Below are 22702 nucleotides of genomic sequence, written 5' to 3' on the forward strand. Positions count from 1 at the left end.
AAAGTATTTGGCTGCTATAGATGTCCACGTGATAAGCCACTTCGTTGGACTATAACTTGTGGCGAGGTCGTTCCTTAAAAAGAGCTATATAGCGCAGTGGGCCTTACCTGGTTTAATAAACAATTGTTTGGTGTATCGTTTACACTCTTTCCCCGTTTACCAATTTACTCGACATTCAAATACAAATTAATGTGTTCCACGCTGCACGCGCCGGATGATTGTTAAATACGTACCACGTCACGCGAAAAAACAATTAACGCTGTCTCAGTGTGGGTGTGTGTGTGTGCGCACATGTTTCACATGACGCAGACAGCTTTGTATTGTTGTTGTGTGTGTTGTCTTTGCCAATGGGGAAGAGTCGTTATAGTGGTGCACGCACTGAGTTCTAAACCCGGCCACCCAATTTCGATTCCCGCTCACGACTAACATCAGTGACCCAAAACCTGAATCGGTCCTGGGCCCCCGCTGAGGTCAACTCAGCCTCATATGAGCACATGCCCATTGCCGAGTGTATAAACATACGCAATGGGGAGACAAAGGCGGCCGGGCGGGGGGGGGTGCTGGCCTCCACATAACCACTGTGTCAGTTAAAGGTCGAGAAACCCCACTGTTTCAGTTAAAGGTAGACAATAACCACCGTGTCAGCTCAAGATTGGAGAATAACCACTGCCAGTGGAAGGCTTTGTACAGGGGGAGGAGCGGGGTACAAGATCTTTGTCAATGCAAGTGCCCAATTGCGCCTGTAGGGGAAGTGGCGAGCACTGGACCCCATCTCGCCGTTCGGAAGACCCCAGCTCGCACACGCATCGTCCCCCCTGCCCACGCCGCTAAGGTTCCCGTAAGGGCCCCCCCACGCCCCCGGGGGTTTAATTGCCCCCTTTGCAGTTTAGTGAAGGGGACACAGCCGGGCAATCATGGAGCACATCAGGACCCCCAAGGTGAGATTCGCCCCCCGACCGATACGTGGGAGTGTGGTGATGGCGGGGTACGCGATGCCACATCCTCCATACAGTGCCGTGGTGTTTGTTTCATTATATTACTCGTCCTCGATTGGCTTCAGTTACCTCTCTTTTCCTCTGGCGCTGTTGAGCAAGCTTCCTTCCCTGACATTTTGAATGCCGATTTTTTTTTTGGACGAAAGGCGAATTCGGTTATTGTAACTTATAAGCAACGTGCCGCTGGTTTCTTGCGATTATCGTATATCCTGTCGTGATTTTTTTTCTTCAATAGCTTACGAGAGCTCCCGTCGATATTTAATGTTGTGAGCGGCTATACATATTTTGACGGCTGCCGTACAATAGAATGATGGCTTAACCGTCAACACTGCCACCCCGCTAATCCGCAGAACAGCAACGTTTATGTTATGTATACTCGACACGTATGGACGTGGTGAGAATGAGTAACAACGCACCAATGCTGAAGAAGAATAATCCTCACCAGACATCACATATCAGGAGACGCGTGGCATCACGCGGACTGTACAACAATAGTACAACGATCCTGCGTATTCCACCAGATTTTATTTTTGTATCATCGCACGCGTCGTGTCTGTTTCTATGCACAACTTTCATTAGAGGCGTATGATGCCAAATCAATCGTTTTAGACCGTGAAACAATAATTCGTCATTTGTGCTCGATGTGTGTGACCACCGTTCAGCACCTGGGACAGCTGCCGTTTGGTGCCCTCTGAATTTGACTTCCGGCACCATGATGACACGCCGAGATTGGTAGCTCACAGATGATCTCTTGTTCATCGCGTCGCGCCAAAAGTTGTACTTGAGAACGTCTGCAGCGCAGGCGGCAGAGCCCAAACTCTCGTGGCATTAACGCAAAAAAAAATGTTCCCAACCAAGCGATCCGCAGGCGATTCGTGACGTGATTTCTGTTTAATATGCTGCGGAGTTGACATCACGACGAACGTATGCGCAATTGCAAATGCAGCGTGTCCTGCAGAAATACATACAACCGGAGCGCGTTTATACAGAACTTGGAGTTGGGATTGACGTGCGCGGTACGTGCTCGTCACATCCACGTGGTTTAGGAGTAGCAAAAACGAAACGAACTCTCCCCTTACATTGTCATTTAGCTCCTGAACTTATTGTATTTGTACGCAAGAATATAAACTTAGTGCTGGTCTGATTTAAAATTGTTACTCGTGAATGGACTGCTCAACTTGACACTGCTTGACTTTAAACGTAGGTTTTGACCCTCCTTGCCGACGAACGGTACTTCTGGTCTGCGAGCTAATGTGTCAATGCATAAAATTATATGAGGTTACGACACGTGTCTTGAGGCTTCACTTTTTAACAAGTCACTCGAGCCCAGACTAGGTAGGGTTCACGGACTGCCATCAGTGTGTGTCTGAAGCAGAATGACTATAAACTGCATGAGAATCTATTCATCATTCAGGTCGAAAGAAAAAGTCTCCCAAAGAGTGCTACCTGACAGTGACACTTTGACAGTGTCTAATTTGGCTCGCCCGGCTTGTTGAAATTAAGTTCCAGTGGAGCGGTACTCACCACGATCAACGTAGATGACCTCCCCGAAGACGTTGCCGTATTTCACGGAACTTGACGGTGCTATCGTCAACAGCATCTATGCGAATGTGACTGCATAATCACATTTTTTTTGGACAAATTATTCTGGAGCACTCCCATGCTTGCCACTTGGGAATAATTACACTACGGTATGCTGCAGGAGTTTTAATTCGGGACGGGATTATTTTAGGTGTACAGATTACACACTCCTAAATATTTGTTTACACTGCACCCGCCTTTTTGTAGTTTAAACACCACTGGTGAAAAGTTAAAACTAATGCGACGTTGAATTATGTTTCTAAACCTTTATACATAATAAAATGATAACTTATTTTTGCTTGATGTATTTCATTTCACTGAGTTACTCCCTTTGGTATAAAACCAAAGATTGCCTGTCATTGTTCATTAAGATCACTCTTAATATCATTCTAAACTATACTCGTCGTCTTTTCAAAACTGTCACAACAAGACCTTGTACCTCCTGTCGTATAATGTGTTTCACTTGCCCTTCAGGTGTTTAACATGCTGCTCGACCTTGCCCATCATCACATGCCGCACAGTCACGAGTACGGGTGGAAGTGCCAGGCAAAAGCAAAGCAGCTTCGTTGCCTCCGAAGAGGCTCAAGAGGCCCCAGATTCATGCAAATATAGGGGTTGATCAATTAGCTCAAATTCAAATCCTAATAAACGTGATCTACTAAATAACCTTTAAAATCCAATGAATCTCTCTCATCTGAGACTTGTATCACTCTCTGTTATCTTACTATTTGTTTGTTTTTTTCTACATATCTCTTTTTTCACGATATCTCACTCGTCTATCGTTCTTCTGTCATCTTTGCTAGGATTTTATGAATTGAAAGGGGATGGCCTTGACAGTCATTGATGCGAAGGACCCACCAATGGGCTAGCGCCACCACTTATGAACATCCGCTGCTGAAGACTTTGTATCTGCAGATGAAACACCTGGTTTTACGGACGATTGTTCTGTTTCCAGGTAGAAGGGGTTTGTAAAAAAATGTTTGTAAATGTTTGGTCAAAACTGCCACCGTTGACTTCTGAAAAAGAAACGAGAGGCTACGTTCTCACACTGAACCCGATGCCAAGTAAGGGAGTGAGATTCAACTCGGTTATAAACACGAGACCACCATGGGTTCCTCACTTGTCCATATCAAATATGGGACAACACTGAATTAAGTAATTGGACCTTGTATGACTATTTCAGCCCAGGCTGATACAGGAATTCCAAAAAATCCTAGGCGAGCGTGAGCTCTAAATGTAGTTTCAAGTTTAAATTTGTTTAACCAGGTGATAATCAACAGACCGGGATGTGATCCAATTTGCAAGAGCAACCTGGGTCACCAAGGTGATAAAAAATTACCAAAGCAAAGTACAGCAATGAAGAAAAGTGATCAGAAACGGTGATAATCGATGTCTGCCACGATAACCGTTTTGTGTGTCGGCAGGTGGAGGATGTGCAGCTCTTAGGCAGTGGGGGAGCAAAGTCCATCATGGGTACACTCTACATGACCGCCACCCATCTCATCTTCGCAAAGAAGCCAAGCCTGCAGCGAGCAGACTATCGGGAAACTTGGGTATGTGCGCAGGCTGCTGTGTGACACTTTGGTGGCGCGTGGCGCATGGGAATACCAACAAACAGAATGTAATTTAGATCTTCTTGGTTCTTTCGGTAAAGTCACGTAGAATGGAAATAATAAAATAATAAAAATAAAACTTTATAAAATAAAATAATTCTCACTCAGACTCTGTCTTCTCGACAGATCTGTTCTCCACCTGAGGACGGCTGCTTGCGTTGTGGCCGAAACGTCGTGAGAATAATTTTATTATGTTTTATTTGTATTATATTATTATTTACATTCTACGTGACTTTACCGAAATAACCAAGGAGATGAATCCCTGCAGTCACGAAAGCATTAAATCGAAATGTAATTTAGATGTTTCACACCAATTTTGTCATGGGTTTTGCAGAATAATACGCAGATTATTGCAAAGTGCACATGTGATTTAGTTATAATAACACTTTTCAGTGTTAAATACATTGTTTAGAATTATGCTTTACGTTTTTACAGCCATAACAAATGTCTCATGAAACTATTCTGTCAGTACGGCATTGTTCACTATGCATGCTCTCATTTGTTAAAAGTTCATCCAGTGGGAATAGTTATTGACAGAATGCCATCGTGTGCAGTTTGGCAGTGCATCGCTGAGTGTTTTCTCCTGTCTAACTCACTGGTGCCCTGTGGCTTTGTGGCAACTCAAGCTGGCACACAGCCTTTTGGCATCGCTTGAGAAGCTACCACCGGCCGGCGCTGGCGGCCCACTGCTGCTCCTGCACACCAAGACCTTCCGCTCACTGCACCTGAAGTTCCAGTGCGAGCAGGACTGCCAGGACGTGCAGCTGTCTCTTGTCAAGCTCTGCCGTCCCGGTGTGAACACTGCACGGCACCGCGACACGAAATGGCGAATTGCACAGCATCACCAAACGACCTAACCGCGAGGCCTTTATAATTTGTTGCGAGGTCTTCCGTGGGAAAATAAATGCTTTGTCTGTATAAACTCTCCAGTTTTGGGGGTAAATCAGAGCCACGGTGGTTCTCACACTGAGCTATGAAGATGAGTGACCGGAGTTTGATTCCCCGCGACGGCTGCACTTCCGATTGGCACGGTTGCTCCGTATGGTGCGAAAGAAATTCAACATACACACGACTAATATTTGCGCCGATTGATATCTCAGCCGGTCTTGGCACCCTTCTCTCACCTTCATCAGCCCGCACTGTCGTGTTCACCGGTGGCCACTTGTGCGTGTCCATGTTTTGGCTCGCTTGTTTCAATCCGCTGCTGCACGAGGGCTCTCCTCCACCCATCGTGTGGACCGTGGAGGTCACTCGAGCTCCCCCCCGCTGGTGCTTGGCTGTGCTGATCGGGGCGGGTTGGTGAGGGTGGGGAGCATAGACGTGGCAGCGTAGTCAAATGCAACGGTGAATTTTTGCCGCGCTGACCACAAACGGTAATCCTTACCAGTAATCCTTAACGCAAGGGTGATCCTTAACACAAGGGTAATCCTGAAAGCGTGGCACTGAGCCGCTGACGGCGTGAGCGTTGAGCTGAGAGTCACGAATGATGGAGTCAAGGTGACAGCTGTTAAAGGCGCGCGACCGTGACGTCGATGCTGGCATGTGTGCGCGCTGGTACAGCCCACCACCGGGACCTGTTCGCCTTCTCGTACAGCCCTCGGGTGAGAGCCACGGATCGCGAGGAAGGATGGACCTTGCTGGACCTACGCTCCGAGTTCCGGAGAATGGGTGTACCCAACAAGCACTGGAAGCTCACGGACATCAACGCAAACTACGAGGTCGCCTTAAATGAACTGGAGTACAGTCTTATTCACCTACGGCGCGGTAGTAGTTGCGTTTCCGAAGAACACCGCGTTTTGGAAAAGTCGCGTTATAATAAATAACGTGGGGTAAAGCACAGTCCGCGACAACGCGTGAGATGCGCTTGCAGGCTGAACTAAGACTGAGGCGCGTGGGTAGCATCGAGAAGCATCCAGCAGCATCCCGCCTTGCGTGACGCTGCTATGCCGAGGCGGCCATGCGACCGCTTATTCCTACTCGTGCGACGTAGCTCTATTCACTCAATCGCGTCATATCCAATTCGCATCTGCGTTATAACCAAAATTGTGTTCCCTCATACGTTCACCGCGTTATATCCAAATTGCATTATGACAACACGTGGCGTTATAGGAGAACAGACTGTACCAACCTTACATTTGTTTTCCAGTATTATCGTCTGTTGCTCATACATCCGATAAAAATCAGTGTGCGGTTCACAAGTAAAGATGAGCATGGTACCGTGATGTCTGACACGGGCTTGTAGCTACGGTCAAGCAGACTTGCATTGCATTATTGTCGGTGACAGAGATTGCACGACAAAATAGGACCCCAATTGAGAATGCACAACAACTCACCACTCGGACCGCAAGCATATCTGACTGTGTTCATTCATTTATTATTGATGCAAAGAGCTGGTGCCATTTTTGTTCGTTTACTCTCCGGCGGCCTGCACTCCACTGCAGCAGAGGTCCAATCTCCTCGTCAACACGTTTATATAACGCCGTGACCCCCACCCGGTCGCGTACACGCAAGAGTTTGCGCCGTGCCCGATGCCTTTCGTAGCGCAGCGGGAACGTTTGTGTTGGGCAGGTGTGCGGGACGTACCCTGCGGACCTGTTCGTGCCGTGCGTCTCCACCGACATCGTCTTGGGCAGCGCTGGCTTCCGCAGCAAGGCCCGCTTCCCGACCCTGTCCTACCTTCACGCGCACAACGGGGTGAAAGGCTGGTGCACGCACGCACGCACCCACGCACGCACGCACCCACGCACGCACGCACCCACGCACGCACGCACCCACGCACGCATGCACCCACGCACGCACGCACCCACGCCGCCCCGCACCGCAGTTCTTAATCCACTGCTGGATGAAGTTCTTCCCATGTCTTGCGGGCCGTGAGATATGGGGCATTAACCACATGTACCTGTGTTTGCATGTTCACCACAACTATATGTGGTTAATGCAGACATGATCCCTTGCGAAAGGTCTCTGTTTGGTGTTTCAACATCTTAACACCTGTTTTATTGTCAGAAAGAGTCAACCCGATTCTTATATTTTGATACTGGCAAGGGACTAAAGGGGGGTCCCGTGATGGTGGTGCCCACGCTGGCGAGATGTACGTACACGTACGGCCCATTTGCCAATCTACTCCTGGGTCGTGGGGGTTATTTAACTATACTTCACCACATTGGTCAGTGCGGGGCAGTAAGTCCAGTACCACAATGGATGTTTCCGCACTGCCCTCCGCTGCTGCCCACGTAGCCCCCGTGGTCTACAACACCCGCGACGCATGGCGGCGGCCCCATCCAAGGACTGCCCCAGGCTCCGAGATCTTGAATAAAATCTGGCGCATTCCGTGTCCGCCGCCTCTCTTCGCCTCTTCAAAACGCTCGAGCCGCCGTCATGTACCCGATCAACAGCGGGGGCAACTTGGCTCCACCAGCGGTGAATAATTTAGACGTGATTAACGCCGGCTTGTGGCACCGCACGCCCGTCTCCCCGTCCCAGGCGGCGATCTGCCGATGCAGCCAGCCGCTCTCGGGCTTCAGCGCCCGCTGCGCTGAGGACGAGCAGCTCCTGCAAGCCGTGTGGCGGGCCAATCCGGGACCGGGGCATGAGACGCTGTACGTCGTCGACACCCGGCCTAAGGTGAGGTGTAGAGAGAGAGAGCTCTTGAACGGGGCGACTGAATGGGGCATCTGTCACGGGTCAGCAATGCAAGATGTACTCGTATCGAAAGTTGCCGGTGAGGTGTAGAGAGAGAGAGCTCTTGAACGGGGCGACTGAATGGGGCATCTGTCACGGGTCAGCAATGCAAGATGTACTCGTATCGAAAGTTGCCCTTTAAAAAAAAAATAGCAGGTAAGGCCGACTGGGCTTTGTCGCTCTTTTTTTAGAAGCGACCTGGCCAGAAATAATAGCCCAACGAAGTGGCTTGTCACGTGGGAATGTATAGCAGCCAAATATTCAAAATGCATGTCAATTCTAAATGTCGAGGGAAAAACCGGAGGATCCGTAGAAAAATCCACACGACTACGGAGAAAACATTTAAACTCCAAATATACAGCAGGCGTCAGGGTCGGGATCAAACCCATGACCTTCTGTATACCAGGCGAGATAGTTAACATCTCGCCATCGTGGCCCCCCGTTCACTTCACCACATATATCCAAAGGCATAACACGCCAATATATTCATCTTCTTGGTTCTTTCGGTAAAGTCACGTAGAAGGGAAATCATAAAATAATAAAAATAAAACATTATTTTATTATGTAAAATTGTATTATGTTTTATTTTTATTATTTTATTATTTCCCTTCTACATGACTTTACCGAAAGAATCAAGAAGATGAATCCCTGCAGTCACGAAAGCATTAAATCGCCAATATATTGCCTGGCCAACAAGCAAACTCTGGACTGGTTTCAATGTTGATGGTCCGATCAGCAGTCAGGCTTGTTAAACATTTACCACCGCGTGGGCAAGCTGCTTTAGGCAAGCTGCCTCTAGCCAATGCAAATAGCAATAACTTAATTATCTCCACCATCCATGCCGTGCTGCTGCTGCTACTGCTGCTTTTTTTGTTGCAGTTGAATGCAATGGCAAACCGCGCGGCGGGGAGAGGCTACGAAAACGAAGAGAACTACGCCAACATTCGCTTTGAATTCCTCGGCATCGAGAACATCCACGTGATGCGCAGCAGCCTCGCGAAGCTGCTGGACGGTACGCGGACATCAAACATCGACACAGAGCCGCAGTGTAGACTCAACGTAACAAAAACACGCGCGCGCGATTATGCTCTTACGTGTACATTTGTGCAGACATCACACGCCGAATAATAATGATGCTTATGACCGACCCTAAGGTTCATTCTTGGAACCATTTCAAACCGGCCCGATGAGTGGTGCACGCTGTATGGGCAAAGGCGCAGCCCTGCAATTTCTGGACGGAGCTTAGGAGCGCGGATATTTGGCTTACCTCTTGCGCGCTGGCCACACGTCTCGCAAGAGCTGATTTGTACCCACCACTCACGACCTGCCGGTAGACTTAACTGCGATGAACATACTGATGAACTGCGATTGAACCCATCTGTTACAGATTAGCATAATATATTGTCATATAATTACAATAAATCCCGCTCCGTTCTCCGCACCTGATTGGCTGATGTCATCTTGCTCTATTTAAGACCAGAAGCAGGTAGATCTCTTCACAATTGTGGCAAAATCTCCCGATGATGCTGGATGTAATTACCAGCGAAACATCTCACTCAAATTGTAAATGTTGTGGATTCACTGTCCAACACACGTGTGGGCTGAAGTAGTAACTAACTGGCACGTTTTGTTTACGGGACAAACCTTTTCTGATCGGCCGCGTCGAGCGGTGGTGGGTTAACGACGCATACTTACGCGATCTAACCAAAAAAAACCTTTATTACGTGATGAACCCATTTTATACTGCGCAAATTATAAACTCTCGCCCATTGTTCGAACTTCGCTACGGCCGCATCGGCAGAGCGTTGCACTCGTAATGCGTCGGCTCACCCATGCCTCCAGCTGTCACTTCCTAGATGCAATGTGGAGCCTGCACGGAGCAAATGCCGGCGGATCGCTGCACAACACTTGACTTCCGTCTCACCGCGTGGTGGTCCGGGTGTCTCCATGCTGTCGTGTCTCTGGATCGCCTCAGTGAGCCAGGCCCGGGGGCTGAGCCAGCGTGAGTTTGTGTCGGGACTAGAGGCATCGGGCTGGCTCCGGCACGTCCAGTCCATCTTGCAGGCCTCCACTGCGGTCGCCAGCGTAAGAGACGCACCGCGCAAGCCTTACACGTCGCCATGAATACGTGGTAGTTTCGCGGCAACAATTTTGTTGTTGTTGTTGTATCAAACTGAATTATATCACTCAACAAAAACTCAACCCCCCCCCATCCAGCACCCTTCTTATGGACAGTGCTGCGTCTGTGAACTTCCGTTGCCGATGTTTCGATGTCATTCCTTTCCATTCTCTTGCCTCCTCCTCCACTCCACCAGTCTTATAGAGATGTATATCGAAGCGCCTTGTTCCAAGGCGGTTTTCACGCAATTATAGAAATTGTGCCTAAGATGATAGTGGTTGAGATAAAGAGTGGGGTTGTTATGAGAAGTGGTGGTGTAGTTATGGTGACAGGAGAACGAGTGGGACAGGGTTAGGAGTTTGGGTAGTGATAGGGGAGTGAGAGTGATAGGGGGAGTGAGAGTGATGGGGGAGTGAGAGTGATGGGGGAGTGAGAGTGATGGGGGAGTGAGAGTGATGGGGGAGTGAGAGTGATGGGGGAGTGAGAGTGATGGGGGAGTGAGAGTGATGGGGGAGTGAGAGTGATGGGGGAGTGAGAGTGATGGGGGAGTGGGAGTGATGGGGGAGTGAGAGTGATGGGGGAGTGGGAGTGATGGGGGAGTGAGAGTGATGGGGGAGTGGGAGTGATGGGGGAGTGAGAGTGATGGGGGAGTGGGAGTGATGGGGGAGTGAGAGTGATGGGGGAGTGAGAGTGATGGGGGAGTGAGAGTGATGGGGGAGTGAGAGTGATGGGGGAGTGGGAGTGATGGGGGAGTGAGAGTGATGGGGGAGTGGGAGTGTTAGGGGGAGTGATAGGGGAGTGATATGGGAGTGAGAGTGATAGGGGAGTGATAGGGGAGTGCGAGTGATAGGGGAGTGAGATTAATTGGTTTCTTTTGTGGTACATCGTGTATTTGCGTCAATTAAACCTATAACCCTCCAACAACCGGACACAGATAAACAATTAAAGTTGTCACCAATTTATTTTTTGTTAGCAAAAAAAACGGGCCGTGTTGAAATGCGAGAAAGATTTTGAACGAAGGCAACTGGCACATTTTCCCTCGTGACAGTTTAATTGGTTTGGGTCTGTCAAGTGCTAGAGGGTTATAGATCTAACTAACGGCCTGCCTACACGACCCAAGCCAAAATAAACGTACTACGAATCGTAATTTTGCTCGTGAAAAAATCTACGTCTCATGAAATTATTACAAACATCTTAATTTTATTATTCTGTCTGACCCTTGTTAGTTTTCGTGAGCATCTTACTTCTGGGCGAATTTACAGTTTTGACCTTGACTTAACACACTCAGAAGTCGGGATACAAATTGCCTGGAGCGTCAGTTCTCCAACGCGAGCCCCACACCTCCCTATGGTCGAGATTTACATATTTAATAACAGATGATTGCAATATAGGAGTACCTAATTTATATGCAAATGGAGAATATTGGTAAACATAGAAATTCACACCACTGGGAGATGCTGATGATGGCATGGGGAAACACAGGCCTTAACCGCCGTGCTGCTTGGCAGATATTAACAATTAGTTAGCGGTGGAAACTGAACCATTTAACAACGGGCGTCAAGTCTACGAGGATTTTCGACGTGACCGCGTTACTTCCGGAGCACAAGGCAACCCAGAAAAATCTATTGTTGAACTGTACTGTTTGCTCCCACGTCTATGCTGCCCGCCTTCACTGACCCAACAGGAGTGCTGAAGCGTGGTCAAATCGCCCCCCATGACCCTGGCAGCAGATCGACAAAAACATGGGCCGTTTTGTGAACATCAGTGCGGACCTTCACGGGTTGTTGACGCACCTTGTTGGTGACCTTTGCCCCCGGTTGACCCTGACAGGCGGTGTGCGACAAGGGCGTGAGCGTGCTGGTCCACTGCTCCGATGGCTGGGACCGCACTGCCCAAGTGTGCTCCGTCGCTGGGATCCTCCTGGACCCCTACTACCGCACCCTGCGTGGATTTCTGGTGAGCCACGTGGTCATGTCCCCGTCCTTCGAAGAGCTCATGCGCATTTCTTAACTATAACTAACAAACAATATTTTACCAGGCAAGGCCCACTGAGTGATATAGCTCTTTTTGAGAAGTGACCTGGCCACAAATAATAGCTGGACGAAGTGGCTCATCATGTGCAAATACTCTAAATGCATGACGTTGATTCTAAATGTGGAGGGAGAATCCGGAGGACCCGGAGACAAATCCACACGACCACGGGGGAGAACACGCAAACTCCAAATATACAGGCGCCATCAGGGTCGGGATCGAACCCACGACCTCCTATATACTAGGCGAGCTAGTAAATGCACGCAGGTGTGAATGGCCATTGATGTACTCAGAATTGATTTATATATATATAAAAGGAAAATTTGTGAATATGTGTGTCCGTTCGATATGTTTAGCATACTTCCCAACATGCAACAAACTTGAAATTTGGCATGTGGGTAGCTTACAGACTGTACACAATGCAAAAAGTATAAAAATATACTTTTGTATTTTGGGGGGGCGGGTCACAATAATGGATATATTTTTCATGGCAAGTAAGCGGTGACATCAGATCTGTGATGATAACCCGAGTTCAATTCTGCTCACGGGCCAACACCAGTGATGATTATCCTGGGCCTCCCCTAGGTCGACTGAGCCTCAAATGAGTACCTGATGTGTAAATATTGCCACTTGGGAGACAAATGCGGCCGGGCATGGTGCTGGCCACCCACCCCCGCGTCTTCATAGGAGCTCGCTAACAGCACTTGCTCCCTACAGTCCATTAAGACTTTATGCAGGGATGTTTGGGGGTTTTTGTGTGTGTGTGTTTATCAGGATCCTTTTGGAGTGACAATGAGTCGGCACCGCGTGTGCCGGTGTGAGAGCAAAGCTTATCTCACTGTGCGTCTTTTGATCTGCTTCTGTTCGCACAGGTCCTCATTGAAAAGGAGTGGATTTCTTTCGGACACAAATTCAGCCAGAGGTAAATAAAAGATTTGAAGCTTTCATGACTGCAAGGATTCATATTCTTAGGTTTTTTCGGTAAAGTCACGTAGGTAAAAAATTAAAATTAAAATTAATAAAAGTAAAATAAAAATAAAATAAAAATAAAATAAAAATAAAATAAAAATAAAATAAAAATAAAATAAAAATAAAATAAAAATAAAAATAAAATAAAATAAAAATAAAATAAAAATAAAATAAAATAGATTTGAAGCTTTCGTGACTGCAATGATTCATACTCTTAGGTTTTTTCGGTAAAGTCACGTAGGTAAAACATTAAAATTAATAAAAATAAAATAAAAATCACGACGTTTCGGAGGCAACACAAGCTTCCGTCTTCAGGTGGAACCGTCACAGCCACGACAGCTGTATCAAGTATCAAGTACAGCTGTCGTGGCTGTGACGGTTCCACCTGAAGACGGAAGCTTGTGTTGCCTCCGAAACGTCGTGATTTTTATTTTATTTTACTTTTATTAATTTTAATGTTTTACCTACGTGACTTTACGGAAAAAACCTAAGAGTAAAAATAAAATAAAATACTTTTATTAATTGTAATTTTTTACCTACGTGACTAAACCGAAAAAACCTAAGAATAGGTAAATAAAAGCCAGTCGCCGACAGCACGGGATGAATCATAAACTATCACAGATTCTGGAAAAGGTCTAATGCTGGGTTATTTCATCTCCGTACTGCTGACCTTCATTCTATTTCCCACGTGGAGTTCCTGCTGGCCCAGGCAGGGACTGCACACATGCCCTCAATCGCTAGATCTCACCAAAGGAGGTGTTCGTTTTACTTGAGAGGTATTCAAGACACGCAGTGTTTTTCTATCCTTTTTTTGTGTCCCCACCCCCCCTCCCCCATTGCCCCATCGTTTCCCAATTGGGCTGTTGAAATCTTGCCACGAGACTCAAGAATTAATCCGCATCTCCCACAGAGCAGTGCAAAAATTCCTTTCAGAGAATGACCCACAGAAGCGAATATCACAGAGCTATTTCTGAAATCCTTTTCAGTGATCTCTGGCCCACAGAAATCACTCACTGTGCCACTGAGAGTAATGCTCATAGCGTGACAGACTGGAATTTATCCAAATTAAGTGCATAATACAATTAAAGTCATCGGTGACTGGACTCGGACCATCAACTCACTTCACTTGAGACCCTGATTTAATTACAGGTGGCTGCCTGGATTTGAATGCAGAGGAAGGAAGTACATTTGGACGAAATGGAATGTGATTGCAGCGAATATCTTTGGCGAGACGTAGTGCCAGTCTTTTGTGGGCTTAAATTTGAGAACAGTGGCGATTAGGAGTACTGAGCCATACACAATGGCATTTCTAAAACAAATGCAGCACATTCACCAGTGTTAATGCCAACAGTATGCATTCAGTTCTGCAGCCAACGTAACTAAAAATGCGGCGAGAATATTTATTTGCGGAGAGTCTGAACGACCATGTTTCAGTTTAGAAATAACGTCTCGTAATCAAGGGCCAATTGAATGTGTTCAGCTTTTATGCTGGGATGTGACCTTCACAAGCACTGCATTGATGTGTTCAAATTAACAGTGTATACAAAATAAACTCTATGCTGCTCTTGGAGGTGCCGACAGGAGGAAACTTACTGTGCGGAAAAATCCGAACGAATGCGATGGGAAGAAGAAAGGCCACTTTGATCACGCGATGCCCCAGCAAATTCTGTAAAACTCAACAACGGCATGTCACTTACAAGTTACGCGGGTCAATGCCACCTGGAGAAGATTCCAGGCACACGTTGACAATGATGGCGAACAAGTGGAGACTCTTTGACTTTTTGAAGCTATTGACATTACATTTGTTATCATGTTACAGTGTATTATAATAATTGTTTTTTTACCCTTTTATTTGGCAACAAAACTGACACCTTTTTTACAACGAGTAATGTTTGCATTGACCACAATACCTGCGGTCGGAATGCAAACAAAAAACACAACTCTGATAATGTATGCACTGTCCTTGAAATTGATTAGTCCACACCCAAGACAGCTTTTCTTAGAGCATAGTCTCACATGGTGTTGGACCAGATGACGCCAAAAGGCGCACAACTCAAAGACAATGCACCATTAGAGTATGAGAGCTCGGGGTAAGCATTTACACCATTGGAACCTCATTTGCCAGTAAAAAAAGGTGTCAGTTTTGTTGCCAGATAAAAGGGTAAAAAAACAATTATCATATTTTGCTACTGGCAAAGGAGGTTCCAATGGTGTTACAGTGTATTATTATTTTTCCATTAAAAACGATAATCCCATATAAGTGTTCGCATTTTTTTGAAGCACCCTGAATATATATAGGCACCCCCAAAGGGAGCAAGTCATTGTGTGCTTATATACGTTTGTGCTTGTATGAGAAGTTACCCTTTGCCTTGTATGCACGTGTGTTGAACTTCCATTGCACCGTACGTAGCCCACCGTGCTAATCGGAGGTGTGGGGGAAGGACAACAAACTGAACACAAGACGGAGTTCTAAGCAAATGAGTTTCAGTCTAGATTTAAAAAGTGCATCGCTCCAGTGGCTATCCCCCCACCAGTGTAATGTAAGGATCCACTTTCTCACATCAGAACTTTGCTTACAAGTATGTGTGCTTATATCCAGCTAGCACCACAACAGCAGTAGTAGTAGTTGCAGTCGTCACGTTTTCACAGCGCGTCACATTTAACCGCCCGCTGCGTTGTGTCTGCTCCGTGCCAAGGTGCGGCTTCGTCGAGGGGGACGCCAGGGAGGTTTCTCCGGTCTTCCTGCAGCTCCTGGAATGCGTGTGGCAGCTCTCGCTGCAGTTCCCCTGCGCCTTCGAGTTCTCGGAGCGGCTGCTCACCAGCGTGCACGCCCACGCGCAGTCCTGCCAGTTCGGAAACTTCCTGGGCAACTGCGAGCGTGAGCGCGCCCAGCTCAGGTGAGGGGCGGCGTAATCGTCAGGATCTTCACTCGGAGGGCTGTAGTCGTCGAAAGGCCCGTCGCCAACCGATGCAGCCGAACGAATGAAATCGTTGCGCGTACAAGCGTTTAACGCTCCGAATATGATTATTATTATTAGATTGAGTTCAACGGTAAGCTGAAGAACAATTCCCACAAACAAGTTTAGCAATTAGATACTCAAGATTACCATCATTATTCATACCTTGACTCCCGTGCAGCAGTATAATTTGAGGCGCCACAACAACAGGGCGTTTGAAATAATTCCCCAACAATGAACTCTGTCACTAAGGGACACTTACGATCTGTAACGCCGTGCCGTGTTTATTTTTGGAAGTGTACCATGCGTCGGAACACGTGAACAGTGAACATAAAAACACACGTTGAGTAAAATATCACCCAAATTATATGGTCAATGCACGTTCATCCTAGTCAGGATTTCGATGAAGGTGGACATGTCTTCTTGGTTCTTTCGGTAAAGTCACGTAGAAGGAAAATAATAAAATAATAAAAATAAAATATTATAAAATACAATTCTCACGACGTTTCGGCCACAACGCAAGCAGCCGTCCTCAGGTGAAGAACAGGGCTGTCGGAAAGACAGCGTCTGAATTTCAGACTACCGAAAGAACCAAGAAGATGAATCCCTGCAGTCACGAAAGCTTTAAATCGAAAGGTGGACACGTGTTTGTTTCAAACCATTTCACTGAAACAATGCTCTTGACTGCACCGCAGACGATGCGTGCGATGTTACATTTTGTCGCGCATGCTCTAGGGTGAAGGAGAAAACATATTCGCTCTGGGCTTTTCTGTGGGACAAACGGGAAGAGTTCTACAACCCGCTGTACCGCGCCGATCACAGGCAGAACCGCGGCGTGCTCAAGCCCAACCTGGCTCCACAGTGCTTCAGGTTTGACAAATCTGCCCGCACCAGTGTAATATTCTGAACAAAAGAACACAACTCTTATTCATTTACCTGGGGATCAGACGCTATGTCCCCCCCCCCGCCCCTTCCCCTCCCCGTGGACACATTAGCTGCCGGCAACACAGAGATGTAAATGTGAGGAACAACCCACCATTGCACAATAATAGGACCACAATGCACTTACTCTTTGGTTCTTTCGGTAAAGTCACGTATAAAGATAAAATAATAAATTAAATACTAGCATACGACGTTTCGATTGCAACACAAGCAATCATCATCAGGTATAAATGAAATAGAAACACAAATCTAGTATACTTAGAAATGTAATGTAATACAACAGAGAGTCGGATAACATAACAGTCAACACCCTACCTGGTTGATTACGTTCTTCCTGAGAATGCTAAATTTGAGAGAGAGATCAAACACAGAACCAGAGACATATAGACAGACATATAAGCAGAGACAGATATCACAGAGATACATAGAGAGAGACACATACATAGGCACACAGAGAAACCACGCCTCTGTGTCGAGGCCTTAAATACACTTCTACGGGAACTGCCGTTGTATTTTGCCTGTGCGCATTGAAACTCATGGCACACGCAGCATTGCCACAACCCCAACCCTGTAGCATGACCCTGTTTAACGTGGGGTGGGTATGCATAGGGGTGCATGACACAGTCGCTAATAAACTAACTTTAAGTCACGTCACACGGTTCGCAGGCCGTGGAACTGCACCAGTGCTAACGGTCTGTAGAGACCCCAGGAACTGAGGTGCCTCTCTGGTGAGATGTTTACTACCTCGCCTGGTATACAGGAGGTCGTGCGTTAGATCCCGACCCTGACGCCTGTATATTTTTTGCATGTCTCTCTCTCCGTGGCCGCTTGGATTTTTTTCCGCGTCCTCCGGTTTTTCCCTCCACATTTAAAATCAACATACGGTTCAGAATCTTTGGCTGCTCTAAATGTACACATGATAAGCCACTTCGTTGAGCTATCATTTATGATGACCAGGCCGCTTATGAAAAAGAGCTACACAGCACATGGGGCCTTACCTGATAAAATAAAAATTGCTTAGTTTTAGTTTAACTGGGCTACAAAGAGGGGAAGGGACATTTGACAGGGCTCCTCTATCGTTCCTTGAACCAAGGCCCATGACTACCACGCAATGCCACCGTGTGACTGTTGTCAAAATCTCCGGCTGCAACTGCGCAGGTTCTGGCGAGGGATGTTCGATGCTCAGGATGGGGCGTCGTATTCACGGCCGCAGGTCGCTGAAGCTGTGTCGAAGCTGCAGCAGAAAACGCAAATACTTCAAGGCGAAGTTACAGAGATGGAGAAGGTACGAGCTCAACACTTTGCTTTTTTGCAGCCCACGTTTTGAACTGTTGATTCATCGGAATCAGCATCTTTATTTATCCTTGGAGAAATGCGATGAGCTGTGAAGCATTTTTTCACAGATGTCCAGTAGGGGTGGGTCAGAAATTCACAACAACAATAACAACAAACAATACAAACAACATGATAGCAGCGTATGAAAGGTGAGGGGTCAACTGGTGGGCAGCAAAATCCACTGTTGTTCTCTTCCCCTCTGCTCCCGCCCACATCTATCCTTCCGCACGTTCTCCGACTCCCCCACTGACCAGCGTGGTGAAGTATGGTCAAAAACCCGCCGTGAGGCACGTGGAGTTGGGAGAGCCTCTTCCAGCAGTGAGGTGTACAGTGCACATAGCTCAGGGGTGACGATGCATCTGTCAAAAGATAAACTGGACAAATAAAATGTTTCTGTTATTGTCTAGCAGAAACCTTGTGAAACTCTTCTAGTACCACAGAGAACTGTTTATACGTAACTTTTTTCTAATTACATTAAGAAAACTAGATTTTTATTAGTTCAGCCTGAATATTAGTATACAGTAAAACCTTGGACTGCGAGTAACTTGGTCTGCGAGTGTTTTGCAAGACGAGTATATTTTTTAAATAAATATTAATTTGAATAACGAGCGTGGTCTTGCAATACGAGTAGTACGTGTATACGCTTTGTCTTCCGAGCGTCACGTGCTCACAACTGATATACGAGTGCTTTGGATTACAAACACGTTTCCGGAACGAATTATGCTCGCAATCCAAGGTTTTACTGTATTCTTCTTTCGCACCGTACGTAGCCAACCGTGCTAATCGGAGGTGCTGGGGAAGGACAATAAACTAAACAGAAAAAGCAGTCCTAAAGAAATTAGTTTTCAATCTAGATTATTTAAAAGTGCATAGCTCCAGTGGCTTCCTAAGCTCGGGAGGAAGAGCGTTCCAGGCGGCCACAGAAGCGCATCTGAAAGCGCGTGACACGGTGACCCGTCTTTGTTCGACGGCCAGCCAAAAGCCACCACTGCGGCTGCTGCTGCTGCGAGGATGATGATGGTTTCCCACTCCTTATCTTCGCGAACAGACCTTCACAGGACTGGGAGGCACGCTACCGAAGCAGCGTTCGCCCAGCCCAATCGGCGCTAAAAACCGCAAAGCAGCCGCCGAACTCACCCGCCTCATGGTGGCTCCCGAGTGGCAGGCGCCCGGCGCCGGTGGCGGCGGCACTTGGCTCTCGGCCGCCAGCGAAGGGGGCAAGAGCGGGAACGGCAAGGCCGACGACAGCTCCAGCGTGCATGACGCTGAGTCGGACTGGTCGGCGCAGAACAGCGACCAGGAGTCGGGAATCGCGGACGTGAGCCGCTCCTCGCCGAACGGGGAGGACGGCCAGACGGGCGACGATACCGGCGGCAGCCAGGGCCGTGGATGAGTCTCGGGCGCAGGTTGGCGCGATGCGCGGTGCGAGACCGGGAGATGGGCAGTGACCGAGACGTGGGGAAAATGTTTTCACGCAAAGGTACACGGGAGTTAGATGTTTGTTGCAATTGTTTCTTCTTTTATGAGGAGAATCTAATTTTTTTTGTATGTTTTGTATATTTTATGCACGTAAACAACATCTGTTGCCAACCATTAACTTTGCACTGCTGATCCAAGGCCTCCATAATTTCCTTACATTTATTCCTTTTCCTTAGTTGTAAAACAAAAATGGCCAGTAGTGACCTCTAAGTATTTTAATTTTAAAACTGCATCTATGTATTCCTAAAGACGGCAAATTCAGCTTATTTTAGTCATTATTTGTTTCCAAAGTGCTAGATACTCTATTCATATTCTGGAAACACTGAACAAGGCTAATGCTTACCATTAGTGTTTTAAGCCCTCTAACCTGTCCTGTGTGTATGTTAAACTTCTTTCGCACCGTACATAGCCAACTATGCTAAAATTGTTAATCCTAGTTCCCTTCCCATATCTACCCTAGGTATATATCCTATTAAGTATACGAGAGTGCAGGTTGGAATAAAACTCGGCTGATTGGAATGTTTCCGAAAAACGGACGTTAATTGTGAAAAGAGGCACAGCAACGTGCTAATAGAAGAACGTTTTGAATCAGTGGTGCGTTAGCCGCTGTGGCATAGCGAGAGTAACTTTGACATTGACAAAGAAAATTAAACGAAAGTTTAAAAAGTGTCCAAAGGAGGGACGCGTCGCTGGAAGGGTGGCGATTGGCAGCGGTGAGGACTCGTGATAGAGGTCGCAGCCAAAAGAACGTCAACAATCGAGGTGGAGCGATACGATCACCTCGTGTGCAGGAGACCCATTGTCGCGTCGTAGGACTACGAGAGGTGGTGGAAGCTTGAGGATGCTTTCATTTAGCAGTGGATAGGCAATGGCTGATCATTTCGATGTGTGTGTGTGTTAAGTCGTATTATAATTTCAGTATTACACGGCAAGACAATTAATCGAGACTTGAAACGTCGTTGTTTAGTTTGCACACCAAAGACTCTTTCCCTTAAAAACCGGATTCCCAAAACAAAATCAAAATGACAATCAAAATTAACCCCAGCATAAATGCCGGGGCACGTTGCAAAACTGTGAAGCTCATCGCCTGGATTATCTCCCAGGATGTCCACAAACCTTAAGGTAAGAGCTTCACCGGCAGCGATGTATCTCAACAGGCACTCTCGGCCCTCGCCAAAACTGCTTGAGCTTTGACCTCAGTCTGGTTATCAGCATTGGCAGTTGGACAGAGGGACAGAGAAACACAAGAAGGCCCATCCAGGCCCTCCGCGCTTCGTGCCACTTTGTGGCAGGGGTGATGAAACGGGTACCGTGTGGGTAAATTACATTTCTCCCACTCTTTAAACTTAGCTTTCACTGAATTTTTTTTTTATTTGACCAGGTAAGGCCCACTGAGCTTCATAGCTCTTTTTCAGAAGCGACCTGGCCACAAATGACCGTTCAACGAAGTGGCTTATCGTGTAGAAATGTATCGCAGCCAAATACTATTTCCTACTCAATTGGAGTGGATTTAATGTGAAGGCCGCAAATGCACTTTTTTTAATTTTGTTTACCAACTTGTTCAAGTTGTGCTGTGGGCATCAAGTAATGAGATAGAATTCATTTGAAAATATCACAGAGCAGTGTGTCCGCTCTGTCAGACAGTGGCTGCAGATGCGATTTTCCAGACAAGAATCCTTCAAGTGGCCTGTTTATCCTCTACACCCACAAGCTCTGCTATGAGATTGTTCGCTGCATGACAATCAAGCCGATATTGATTCCTACAGGTGGAATTCAGCCAGATTAGGTGCACATTTTAATTCGACATTGAGGTGTTTGTGCAGTAAGTTGATTGCCGAGCTGTGGCTATTTTACCGCACGTATTCGATACCCAGCAAACTAAATGCAGTAAAACATTGGAAACTTGTTTGTAATCCAAAGCACTCGTATATCAAAGCACTCGTATATCAGTTGTGGTCACGTGACGCTCGGCAGACAAAGCGTATATGTACTACTCGTATTGCAAGACCTCGCTCGTTTATCAAATTTATATTTATTTTAAAAATTGCTCGTCTTGCAAAACACTCGCAGACCAAGTTACTCGCAATCCAAGGTTGTACTGTATTGGATTTTATCGCAGCGCTTATAAAGCACCCACCACGGAGGAAGGTTCGCGAAGATTTTCCGTCACTCTCTCAGTGGGAGAATTTTCCTCCAGTTATTTTTTCCCTGTGGAAGCTGCGTGTAAGAATGGACCAAACACCTGTAAGCTCACTTCTCAACCTAGGCTTTCACAAATAACATTTTCCCGCTACTAGAGGCTACGCATGATTACAAGTGTATTAGATCACCCTCGGTAGCATTATTGTTTACTTTTTGTATTGTTTCTTTTTTAAAACGTATTTGAGATGAATCTCTTTATTATTCGTTCGTGCTTTTTTGAGCTGGGACAAAGTTTACGACGGACTAAGTTGCAGAGTATTAACGTGTGTTAGTAATGCTCCTGTCAGAAAACACACTACTACTGCAACAACAGAAAACGAGACGCCTGGTGGGAGTTTAACACCCCGAGAAGTGGAAAGACCAATTACGAGTCTCTCTGAAGCCTGCAGTCGTGGGACCACGTCCCGCCTTGAAAACCATAAGGAGGGTCGACAGCCAGTGCTGTGATCAAAAGTACTCATAAATTCCAATGATGCATACAATTGAAGTACCGGTGAAGACGCTGGACACCCAGGTTGAGGCACACGTATATTTATTTCAGCTTATCGGTACAGGACAACACTAGAGGGGGTAGCGGCCCCCTCACCCGGATAACTGGGGATACCCCCTAGCTAATCTCACCTATCCCCAAGTCCTCCTCTAACGAGCTAGGGGAGGCTAACTGGCCCGACACTGGTGAGTCGGGCTACGGTCTCCGGAGTCCCAGGGTCTAACCCTGGTTCACGGAACCACGCCTCTGGCTCGCTCCTCTGCAGCCCTGACAAGGGCGGCGTCGAGGGGAGTCCAGGGCTCTAGCTA

General features: G+C 47.0%; 1 protein-coding gene across 1 annotated transcript; it reads left to right on the top strand.

Moving 5' to 3' along the window:
• The first annotated feature begins 747 nt into the window (after window positions 1-747).
• Window positions 748-22504, top strand: LOC144936234 (phosphatidylinositol-3,5-bisphosphate 3-phosphatase MTMR6-like). The gene is made up of 14 exons (XM_078863252.1): window positions 748-938; window positions 4001-4129; window positions 4816-4981; window positions 5750-5907; window positions 6758-6883; window positions 7673-7813; window positions 8750-8882; window positions 9846-9955; window positions 11820-11945; window positions 12893-12942; window positions 15686-15886; window positions 16682-16816; window positions 18047-18173; window positions 19272-22504. The coding sequence occupies exons 1-14, from the start codon at window positions 915-917 to the stop codon at window positions 19614-19616; spliced, it is 1971 nt and encodes a 656-aa protein (XP_078719378.1). The 5' UTR covers window positions 748-914; the 3' UTR covers window positions 19617-22504.
• Window positions 22505-22702: the final 198 nt, after the last annotated feature.

This window comes from Lampetra fluviatilis, chromosome 15 (assembly GCF_964198595.1).
Source record: "Lampetra fluviatilis chromosome 15, kcLamFluv1.1, whole genome shotgun sequence".
Classification (NCBI taxonomy): Eukaryota; Metazoa; Chordata; class Hyperoartia; order Petromyzontiformes; family Petromyzontidae; genus Lampetra; species Lampetra fluviatilis.

What these genes read in the sequence shown, in the direction of transcription:
- LOC144936234 (XM_078863252.1), top strand. Translation starts at nt 915, where the DNA reads ATGGAGCACATCAGGACCCCCAAG. An exon ending in CAGACTATCGGGAAACTTGG is followed by an intron (nt 4,130 to 4,815) that starts GTATGTGCGCAG and finishes TGGCAACTCAAG; the next exon opens with CTGGCACACAGCCTTTTGGC. An exon ending in ACCTTCACGCGCACAACGGG is followed by an intron (nt 6,884 to 7,672) that starts GTGAAAGGCTGG and finishes TCCCCGTCCCAG; the next exon opens with GCGGCGATCTGCCGATGCAG.